We start from the raw sequence: 11,348 nt of genomic DNA on the forward strand, positions 1-11,348 counted from the left end.
GAGAGAGAGAGAGAGAGAGAGGTGTGGCAGGGTGATGCTCTGTATTAGGAGGGGTTGGGTGAGGATGGGGCAGAAAGAGAGAGTGAGAGAGAGGTGGGTAGAGGGGAGTTAACAGAAATAAAATGTTATACCTTATGAACAACGCGCACGCGCGCATGCACACACACACAATATATGTGTGTGTATATATATATATATATATATATATATATATATATATATATATATATATATATATATATATATATATATATATATATATATATATATATATATATATATATATATATATATATGACTTGGCAGATTGAAGTCAGTGTGATTACCGACTTCAGTATGTATTGCACACATCCCAAAAACCTTAAGGAGCTTTCACGCTTGTTTTGGGGGAATTTCAATAAACAAATTTTAAAAACAATGGTGCAAAATCGACGTTTCCTGGAGACTTCAACAGTGGTTCCGACTACTAAAAATGTGTTTGTCCAATTCGGACATCGCGTGGGCATCTTGTGGTGCCTGGTGTTTCATGTGATGGATCTGCGATCAGTAATCGCTTGCCAAACTCGCAGTTCCTTATCAACCGTTTCGTTGGAGTGCTTAAGTCACTTGACCAATGCTCTACAATATTCACATTGTCCCTGAATCCTGCATATCGATCGACTTGAACAAAGTTCAGGGGCCACTCGCCTGCATTGGTCCAGCATTGTTCTGCGATGCCTCGGATGGTAACTGGCTCGCTGAAAATGTGAAATTTGATTTTCCATCACGTTTCCTTTTTTACTTCGATCTCCTTTCATGATACGACCCATCAGTTCGGTGTAGATAAATACAGTACATAAAAATATTAAACATTTCGTTTTTTAAAGTTTCTTCAACCGTTTCGTGGAGGGCTTGCTTGGAGTGCTCTTCAAGCTTCCATCTTTCCAAGCTTCCATGGTGATACCTCAGTGCGGTTGTCCATGTGTACATTTCCAGCATTAACAAGGCGAAATAAATTAGATTATTACATTGAGTAAAAAATGTTTTTCGTTACAAAGCAATGAATTGCCACATCATGACAGGATAGCTGAGAGGTACGTTCACTCGAAGCTGTCTAGCCTGGGTGTGAATCCCAACTGAGCTCTAAACTGTCATACCAGTGTTTTACAGGCAGGATGATTCATCAATGTGTGTGCCATCTTTCGTATGGACGTTAAACTGGGTGTTACATCTCCTGTAATCCCCCTTTTCCTCTCCCCCTCAGCACACTCTCCCCTCCCCTCTCTCCCCACTCCCCTCCCATTCACCCACCCCTTCCGTTCCCCTCTCCCTCTCACCCCTCTTTCACCCCAATCCCACCCCTATCCCTGTTTCTCCTACCTCTCTCTACCACCCTTCTCCCTCTCAGCCTTCCCTAACCCAGAGGTTAAATATAAGATGTTGCTGTTTGGGCATGTTTTATCTCTCTTCCCTTCCCCACCCGTCACGCTGCCTTTCCACCCCCTTGTGCTGCCTTCCCTTCCCATCCCCTCTGCCTGCCTTCCCTTACCTTCCCCTCACACAGCATTCTTCCCTTCATGCTGCCTTCCCTTCCCTTGCCATCACACTGCTTCCCTTCCCATCACGCTGCTTTTTTTTGAATACCTTGTCGAGGCTCGTATGAGAGCTAACACACAATGCACATCAAGGGGGGCATGAGACAAGAGGGGAGGGAGTGGGAAAGACAAAACAGTGGGGAACAGAGACATTAGGAGATCTGTGGAAGGGAGAGGGACAGGGCGGGGAACACGGGGCATACAAGATGAACATTGCAGGGACTTTCAGGAAGGAAAGCAAGGAATTTGTAGGAGGTGGGCTTGGGGTTGATTAATGGGGGTAGAAAAGATCGAGGATTTGGATGGGGGATGATAAAAGGTGGTGGTGAACAGCTGTTTTGAAGGCCTGGAGGGAAGAATGGGATTGAACAGAGTGAGAGAGTTTATTCCAACGGCAGGAAAAAGAGGAATGAAAGAGTCAAGGTGAGAAGTGATTCGTGATTTTGGTAGTTTTGCCAGAAGGGGGTTGTTGGCAGACCTTGAGCACCCTGCGGAAATATGGTGGGGACAAATTGCAGACACAGCAGGGGGGGGGGCGATACCACAGAGGAGATGGTAGATGACAGAAAGACCACCGACCAGCCTGCATTGAGAGAGTGAGAGGCCCAAAGACTCAGCCTCATCATGGGAGATGCCAATGATCCTAAATGCCCTGGTTTCGACAGCGTTAAGCCGAGAAAGGTGGGAGGCAGGAGCACCAGCCCAGATGGGAGAGCAGTACTCCATAAGGCTGCAGACGAAAGCTTTGTATGTGGTCAGGAGCTCAGGTGGGCCAAGGAAGGACTTTGCATGATGGAGGATTCCCAATTGGCAACTGGCTTTGGAGGCTAGGTTGGAAATGTGGCTTTCCCAGGAAAGGTCATGGAAGATCGTGAGACCCAGAAGCTTGAAAGAAAGGACTTCTTCCAGAGGATTGTTGAGAAAGTGGATGGGGGGGTTTTCTAAATGGTCCTTTCGAAGAGACATAGTGAGAGAGTGAGATTTGTCCGGATTGAAAGACATGTTCCACGTGTTAGACCAGTTTGCGATTTTATCCAGATCTGCAGTGAGCAAAGAAGCTGCTGCTTGCTGGTGTGAGGGATGACCGATGGTACGGCAGAAGGTGGAGTCGTCAGCAAAGAGATAAAGAGGATTTTCCAGAGAGTCGGAGAGATCATTGATGAAAACCAGAAAAAGAACAGGGCCCAGAACGCTACCTTGAGGAACTCCAGCCTGGACAGAAAGAGGGGATGAAAGAACTCCATTTAGGGCCACTCGTTGATTGTGACAGGAGAGGAAGTCTGCGAGCCATGAGTGGAGATGTCCTTGGATACCATAGGAAGAGAGTTTGGTGAGTAGGGCAGGGTGCCAGACGTGTCAACAGCCGTGATATGTCTCGGGATATGGCTCTGATTTCATGTCCGGCATTGAGGACCTACATCCATCCTGCTTTCCCTCCACCTCCACTCATGCTTATCTCCTCCCAAACCCCCTCCCCTCTCCACCCCCATGGACATCTTCTGGCGGTCTCTGCATACTGTATTAATGTGCTGTTTTAACTTACTCCATGTCATGCAATCCTAGACAACCACCCCCTCCCCTTTCTCCAGAAGTCCCACTACCAAACGCAAGTTAAGAACGCCTCCCCTCGTGCTTTTCCCGTCCCAAACCCCTTCCCCACTTCCCCTCTCCTTCATCGCTCTTATCCCCTTACGAGCTTCCTCATTCCTCACTCCTCTTCGCTCCCTCACTCCTCCTCCTTCCTTGCTCCCCCTCCCTCCTCTCTCCCTCCTCCCTCTCCTTCCTCCCTCTCCTTTTCTCCTCCCCCTCTGTTCTCACTTCCCCCATCCACTCTTCCTCACCCTCTCTGCTGCCCCTCCTCTCTCTCCCCTCCATCATCTCTCACTCCCTCCCTTCCCTCTCCTTCCTCCCTCCTTTCCCTCTCCCACCTCCCTCCTCTATCCCTCCCCTTCCTCATCTCTGACCCTCCCCTCCCTCATTTCTATACCCACCTCCATCTTCTCTCCTCCCTCCTCTCGCTCCCTCCCTCTTTCTCCCCCCCCCCTCACCACTCCCCTTCTCCTTAACATTTCCGTCAGCGAAGCGATGGGTTGTATTTGCTAATGTATATATAATGTGACCTTCACAAATTAAGGCAGCAGAACTAAAGGTCAAAGCTCCACCTATTTTCTTCTGAACAAGCAGCCTCAAAGCTCTTCAATTGGAGGATGATGAAATCGCTCAATGCATTCCACTCCACATCACTGAACATGTGATGTGTTGTTATGTTCTTGATTCATTAAAAAAAATTAGAGCATCCTGCTCATCTCATTTGTTGATCTCAATTGTACACTTGCACCTCTCATGTGTATTTTGAAAACACACCCACCTTTTGGTCTCTGCTTTTTCATTTGTTTGCATGAATATCGTTTGTTTGCATAATTTCTGGATATTGAGGACAGTTTTTGCCCTGACACTGTCACACAATGTCCATCTCCAATACCTTCTAATGAAAGACACCCATAAATATTTAACATCCACCAATGAATGCTGGCATTTGGGGCATGCAGTCCAACGTCACATTCAATGGCTGACACAGTGGCAGGCTCATTGATGTCACAACACTCTGGATGCCAAGTACTAATATGACAGTATATTTGGCTTCAGAATCAAACACAGTAAATGCCAAGGCATGTATCCTCCATCTCAGCTTTTCCTCTCAGCCTTCCCTCCTTCTCATTCCTCCCCTGTCCCAATCTTTGTCCAAGTCTCCCTTTATTTTATCCTTCCACCCTGCTGATGGTATTTCCCCCCTCTGTCTACTGTTGCTTTTGTTCTGATGCGTCCTGATCCATTCAGTGTACTAGCTCGTCCACGAGCCTTGACCTTGTATACCAAAAAACCCTGCAATTTACCTTGTAACTCCCAAATAAGTTGATGAAATATAATGCTTGGAGAAGGAATCCATATTTATTGTTCAGTCCAACTCTGACAACAATTCCTTAATGACTGGTCATGAGTCGGTGATCTTCAAATACAGAAAGTTGAATCAATGTTTGTGCTTTTTTTCCAGGTGGAGGTTGAAATGCAACTTGGGCCATTTGACAGCAATCATGTTGACGAACCAAGAGAATGCACTCAACAGTAATGTGTTGCTGATATGAAAATAGGACCGCCTGTCCTGAAGCTCACTTGGAACAGGAGCAAAAGACACTCAACCCCCCCCCCAACCCCCACTCACCCCGTAGACTCACATCGACCCTGATTTTTGTTTTTTTTAATGCTGAGAACAAACTTTGCTTCACAGCTGATGAAGGTTGTAGTCAAGTTTCATTGAAATTGTGTATGTAGTTTCGGAGAAGAGAGGAAATACCTATTTTGTGGAGTGAACCCCCCCCAAAGACCCCCTTTTTGAGCGCAGATTTTTATGCGGTCAATATACCTTCATTCGGCATCAGATATGAAACTTCTGGCCAAGTTTCATCAAAATTGTGTGTTTGGTTCAAAAAATAATGACTGAAGTGTTTACAGACTGACACTCACTCACTCACCTACAGACACTGCTCGATCGCATAAGCTCACCGGACTAAAGTACCGGTGAGCTAAAAATGTTTGAAGAAAGGAAGGCTGGAATTTTGTTTCCAACACAAAACATTATGGATTATTCAATTGTACGATGGCTGGTCCACTCTCCTTCTCAATGTAAAGCTTTCACATATATAAACGAGAGAGTTCATAGAACACCTTACCCTGCACAGTCTTGAGGAAAAGGACATGTAAAGGTATTTTTAACTCTTGCTTTGCGTTTCTGAGCATAATATACATTTCCGACAAGCTGCGATTTTGTCTGAATCTCGACATTCCCCAAAGCCGAGAGCATGGCAAATTTGATTGTTTGAAATGGCAGAAAATGGCGTAATATTTTGTCCAAGTAGTGAAAAACTGATTTTTTTTAAAGTGCCAACCAGGTGATTTTGTGCTGTACAGGATGGCCTGAAAGTCGCTTTATCCCTTCTAAATTTATTGCACCTTCCTCCATTCCCCTCTGCCCTTCCGCTGCCATGGTATGCGGCAACACTGATTCACTGATGCGAGAGTCACTAAGAAATTCGATGGCGTGGCAGACACAAGTTGTTGCAGTGCCGAAGGGCGGCTGGTTGCTTGTGTTTGGATGTGTTGAAGAGCAAACACAGGCCCAACAATTGCTCAAGTGCAGATGTCTAAGAAGATTTGTCTAACCATTCAGAGGTGTCAAAATAATGATGGAGCACATACAAATACAATGACTTTTAATTATTGTAAGTACTGCGCAACAAGGTTTTAAGAACGAATGCTTTATTGGGGAGAGGTAAAGAGACTTTCAGGCCACCCTGTATAGTGTTCAAGTATATAATTCAATTGAAATAAAATTAAGGTTTTAAAATCTGCAGAAAAAAAAAATCAACTTTTTGGGGAAGTTTACTGAAGTTGATACACCATCTTTTACACCAACTTATTTGGCACATTTAATTCGTTCTTCATGCCTGTTTTTTGTGTCCTTCATGACATCTATAAAAAAGTAAATTTTTAGGGATGTCACGGGAAGATGGGATTACATTTTGTACGAATTGCCAAATTCAGAGCCAAAGTACTGCTAAACTGCAGATTATTTTTCCGATTCATGTTCTTGTGTTCAAAATACAACATTCAATTGAAATCGAGTAGTCCTTCGATCATAGACCGATGTTTGCAGACAGCCAGATAGAGTTACCGATTGCTTAACCCCACTTTTCACTTCGCACGTGGGGTAATAAAAGAGGTCATTGCTTTTCCAGATTAAAAAAAAATGGTCTCATGACATGGTCTCTTCTTATGTCAAGGCTCGTTGATGAAAATAATTTCATCACACCTTGAGCATGGAGTGATCGGAACAATCATCACGGAAGATTTCACCCTGATTGCAGCAGAGAGGGAGAATGTCTAGCATAGAGTAGATCCAGATAGAGACTTGTGGGCATGTGATGCTGAAGTAGATCCAGATCCCGGTTCTTTGGATCGAGATAGCAGAATAGATCCAAATGTAGAATGAAGAACGAGTCTTATTGATGAAGACTAGTGTTTTTTTTTCTTCTCTTTTTCTTTACAGGAGCGAGGCTCCAGGAAGAGCAAGGTGGAACTGACAGTGGGACAAACATCAGGGGAATAAATGGCCAGGAAAAGAGGAGAGGGAGAAGGTGAAGAAACTCTGCGACTAGCAAGCAAGATGGTTGGGTTAGGAAAGGTTAATGGGGTAATAAAAAACATGGGACAGAATTGGGACATGACAAGAGATGGTGGTGCACTGCTTGCTTGAAGCCCTGGAGGGAAGAGCGAGACAGAACAGCTTCTGTAGGATGGTTCCATAGACGGGAGAAGTGAGGAATAAAAGAGTTCAGGTGTACATTCAGCCTGGACTTGGATATTTCAACAGGAGAGGGTTACTGGAAGACCATGTATATCGTGGAGAAGATCGAGAGGGTTGGAGGAACAGAGTGAGCAATATCAGAAAATAGATGGTAGAAAATCATCAAGGGAGATCAACTGTGCTTCGGCATAATCATGGGAGATTACAATAATTTTGAGAGCTTTATAATCTACAGAATCCAGGAGAGACAGTTGTGATGTTGGGGCTCCATTCCATAGCAGAGAGCAGTCAGTACTCCATTGAGCTACAAAGGCTTCATAGACTGTGAGCCGCTCTGATTTTCAAAAGAAGGACTTGGGTCGACGGACGAGGCACAGTTTTCGGTTGGCTTTTGAGTTAGGCTTTGCTATGTGGTCGGCCCAGGAAAGGTCATGCCTGATGGTGGTCAAGGTGCTGAACTTCTTGTAATGGATGAACAAGGAAAGAGATAGGTGGTTTCGTTTGATGATGCATTGGGAGTGAAAAGATTAGACTGTGAGGTTTTTCTAGGATTGAATGACACTAGCGATTAACCTGTCATTGTGGATGAGGCTATTCCCACAGATAATCTTGTTCCTTGTTCCTCATCCCCCACTGATAACAGTGCTATACAATACCCATTTCCAGAGACAATTGGAGTGCTCCCTCTACCTTGAACCATGAAGACTGAATTTTTTTTTGCTGCCTCGTCTCCCCATGCACTTCCCATATCACCAAAAGTTATCAAATTCCTTCCAGTGGTTCAGGAGTGCACAGAAGTCAAATAAACATACACTCAAACAAACAAGCAGACCTTTCTCAGATTATATACTGTATAGTACGATGTTCCATTTATCAGACCATTGTCTAATTATTCTCAGATCAGCAAAGAGAGACACAGCTGCTCTCTACCTCGCAGAGGGATGGGGTTCCGTCCTTCTGTATGACACAAAGTGGAGTCGTCGGCAAAAAGGAAAATAGGGTTTTCCAGAGCATCATATCGGTCATTTATATAGATGAGGAGCAAGACTGGCCTCAAACCACTGCCTTGAGGAGATCCAGCATCCACTGAGAGAGGGGAAGAGAAGGTTCAATTGATCGCAACACGTTAACTCTGTGAGTGGAGGAAGTCAGAAATATGCCACAGCAGGGAGCTTGGCAATCAAAGCAAGAAGCCAGACTGTGTTGAATGCCTGAGATATGTTCAGGGAGAGGGTTCCAAACTTTTCTTTGAGATTGAGAGCCTCCAACCATTGCAGAGAGAGGAACAGAAGCATTTCCAGTGTTGAGTGGCCGAGACAGAATCCAAACTGATAATCAAAGATCAGGCTGTTTGGAAACAGGAAAGATGACTTCAGAAGCAATGATGGATTCCATGTCTTCAGTGTAATTGAAAGCAATCTTATTGGACTATGGTTGGTAGGGCATGTTTCTGCTCCTTCCTTCTGGATGGAAGGGATGTTTGCTGACTTCAGGAGTGCATATAATGCATGTGATGCTGAAATAGATCTCGATGGACTCACAGGCATGTGATGCTGGAGTCGATCATAATAATATAGAGCCAAAGGCACATGATTCTCAATTGTATTGACTTCTTTTTTTGTATTGCTTAATATTTAAAAGGCATGAAAAGTAATCTGTGTATGTGATGAGACAATCACTAACTTTTTGAAGTAATCTTCACTAAACTACTAGCGGAGCCCTTTCCGGCCCACTCTGATCCACCACAATGGAGAAATAATCCAAATAATAAGACCTATGAGAAATTCGGAAAATGCAAAAATAAAGAAAACTTTTCATTAAAAAAATATATTATTGAATTTTTTTTTAGTGGAAAACATATGTTGGGACCCCTTGAGTATACCCTGAAAATTTGGTGTCGATCAAGTGAAGGATCTCGGAGTAGTTACCAGACAAACATAGGGACCCCCTGAGTATACCCTGAAAATTTGGTGTCGATCAGGTGAAGGGTCGCGGAGTAGTTACCAGACAAACATACATACAGACACCACTCTGTTTTATACATCAGATAGAATCCGAATGATTAGGAAAAATTCGCATTATAATCTCCAGGCAAGCTTCTGCATAGCAATCGATAATGACTTCTCAAACGCATGTTGGGATTCCATCAAAAAAACAAAAACAATCATAAACAGCACAATCTTTTTCACTTTTGCTATTGCAGTTACAGTATAAATCGGAATCAATCGATCGCCATGTTTTGATGACAAACAAAAACGACAGCACTTTTAATACCTCCCATTCTCCACCAATGTTTCCCTGCCTGTGCCATTCCCTTTACTCCTTGAAGCCCCTTTTTCATTTCCTCCCCACAGCTACTACACTTCCCTACTCTGCTTTGCCTCCTCTGCTTCTCAATTGTGATTTTATCTCGATTTACATTCTCTCTTCTGGTGTCCCCTTCCTTACATGATAGTAATTATGTTACCTTGTATGATGGCATATTAAATGCACATCCTCTTCTATATTGACTGCCATAATTTGTCGGTGTGCAGTTTCTGAAATATCCAAGGAAGAAGTCTCCACCACATCAAAGCATTGCACTTGAATCTTTGTCGACATCATAAATTGGAATGGCTGGATGTGCCTTGGAATGCGAGAGTGGGTGGGATGGCAGAAAGTGCCTTATCATGTGGATTTCCGAAAACGTTTGACGATATTGCTGAACTAACACAGAGTATAAAAGTTCTAAAATGCATCATATCCTTTGACTGACAATCATTTTGGTCTTGCAAGAATTTAGGAGCTTTTGGGAGGCAGACCTCAAAATTTCCTGAAAAGGATTCACTGATTCCAATTTGTCGGGATTTCATTAGAATGCAATTGATAAACTCAGCACAAAACTATCAATCTGCATGGATGGCAACAATGAATGAAAACAAATAGGAAACAAGAAAAAGAGCAATCAGAGATTGCAGACCCTCGCTAGGACTTGTTTTGTGTGGTGTTTGTATAGTTTTGTGTGGTGTACTTTGTGTGGCGTTTGTGTACTGGTGTGTTATGTAATTAATAAGAGACATAATTATTAGAACTGCCACTTTATAACTGCTGGCAGTGATGACCGGGTACCAAGACGTCCCACTTTGAGGCAACCCTGCTTTGATTGGCCACCTGACCGTGATCCATGACGTTTCTTTAATTATTATTCAATTGAATTTAGAATGGGATAAAAGTAAAATTCAAATCAAATGGAAGACCAAATAGGTCCCGTCCTGCATCTTACTATAATTCACCGTCTATCCGTCTGTCTGTTCCCAGATACTGCAAAAACGGCTGAACCGATCGTAACCATTTTATGGGCGTGAAATCCTGGGACCCCTTGGAGTAAAATAGGCGTACATATAATAACATGACCCTCTTGACGGCTCCCGTATGGAGCGGGTGCTTCTATTTGGAGTAATCAGAAGGAACTCAAACAAGCAAAAAGCAAAGATGAAGTCATTAGGAGGAACCTGGATAGGATTCACATTTCACCTGCTACTCCTCGACCCTCAAACCCATCCAGGCACAGTGAAGTGAGCCTTATTCAAAAAAATTAAAAAAGAACCCAGATCAAAAATTTAAATAATTATGACTGCTAGATCAAATTGAAATTAAAAAAATGTATTCCCCATCAAGACGATATAAATTGTGAAGTTTCACATCGATTTATGAAGTGGTTGCAGAGAAAACATTATTTAATATTTTCTTCAATCCAATATGGCTGCCAAACCATGTGACCTATCAATTAGTCCTTCACAAACTTGTATATCCATGGCTTGGGGAACATGTGTGTGAAGTTTCCTTTCTATCTGTCCAGCCATTTTGGAGAAGAAGATTTTTTATAGGTTTTAGGGTAAATCCAAGATGGCTGCCAAACCATGTGACCTATGACGTCATATATGTGAACCTTTTGTTCTTCATGGATAGGCTGTCATATGTGCAAAGTTTCACCTCGATCTGTTCATCCACTTAAAAATTTTTTGAAAGTTTCTTTTTTTTAAAACAATATAGTTGCCAAATCACGTGACCGATGACGTCATCATTTTTTTTTCTGTGGACCATTTTATCCCGAGATGAACCTCAAAATTTTTCATTCTAATCAGATGTCGCATTTTACATGTGCAATTATGACGTCATAACAAAGGCACCTGTGACGTCATAAAATCATATCTATTCCCCATGAGAAATACTTGCCGCATGCAAGTTTCAATTTTTTCCTTGGTGTGGTCTCAGAGATACAGAGGTCCAATTATTTTCCGTTTTTCCAACACCACGTGACATATGACGTCATAGTCGTCAATAAAACATTCTACTTCAGTCATCGCTCCTGTGGTTCACATTTCTTCTCAATCCGCCAAGTGGATGCGGAGAAAAACCACAACAGTCTGTGC

General features: G+C 43.2%; 1 protein-coding gene across 3 annotated transcripts in view; it reads left to right on the plus strand.

Annotated features, from left to right (window-relative positions):
- Positions 1–9,440, plus strand: part of LOC147023649 (stonin-2-like) — a 64,765-nt gene extending 55,325 nt beyond the window's left edge. For 2 of the 3 annotated variants that reach the window (XM_085889285.1, XM_085889287.1), the window contains one exon: positions 4,627–9,440. In XM_085889285.1, the coding sequence (XP_085745411.1) occupies positions 4,627–4,701 (75 nt within the window). In that variant the 3' untranslated portion in view covers positions 4,702–9,440. The remainder of the gene's footprint in view (positions 1–4,626) is intronic. The other variant, XR_015060316.1, reaches the window with a different exon arrangement.
- The last annotated feature ends 1,908 nt before the right edge of the window (positions 9,441–11,348 follow it).

The sequence above is a fragment of the Eptatretus burgeri genome, chromosome 7 (assembly GCF_056783735.1).
Source record: "Eptatretus burgeri isolate ZD-2024b chromosome 7, Ebu_testis_v1, whole genome shotgun sequence".
Lineage (NCBI taxonomy): Eukaryota > Metazoa > Chordata > Myxini > Myxiniformes > Myxinidae > Eptatretus > Eptatretus burgeri.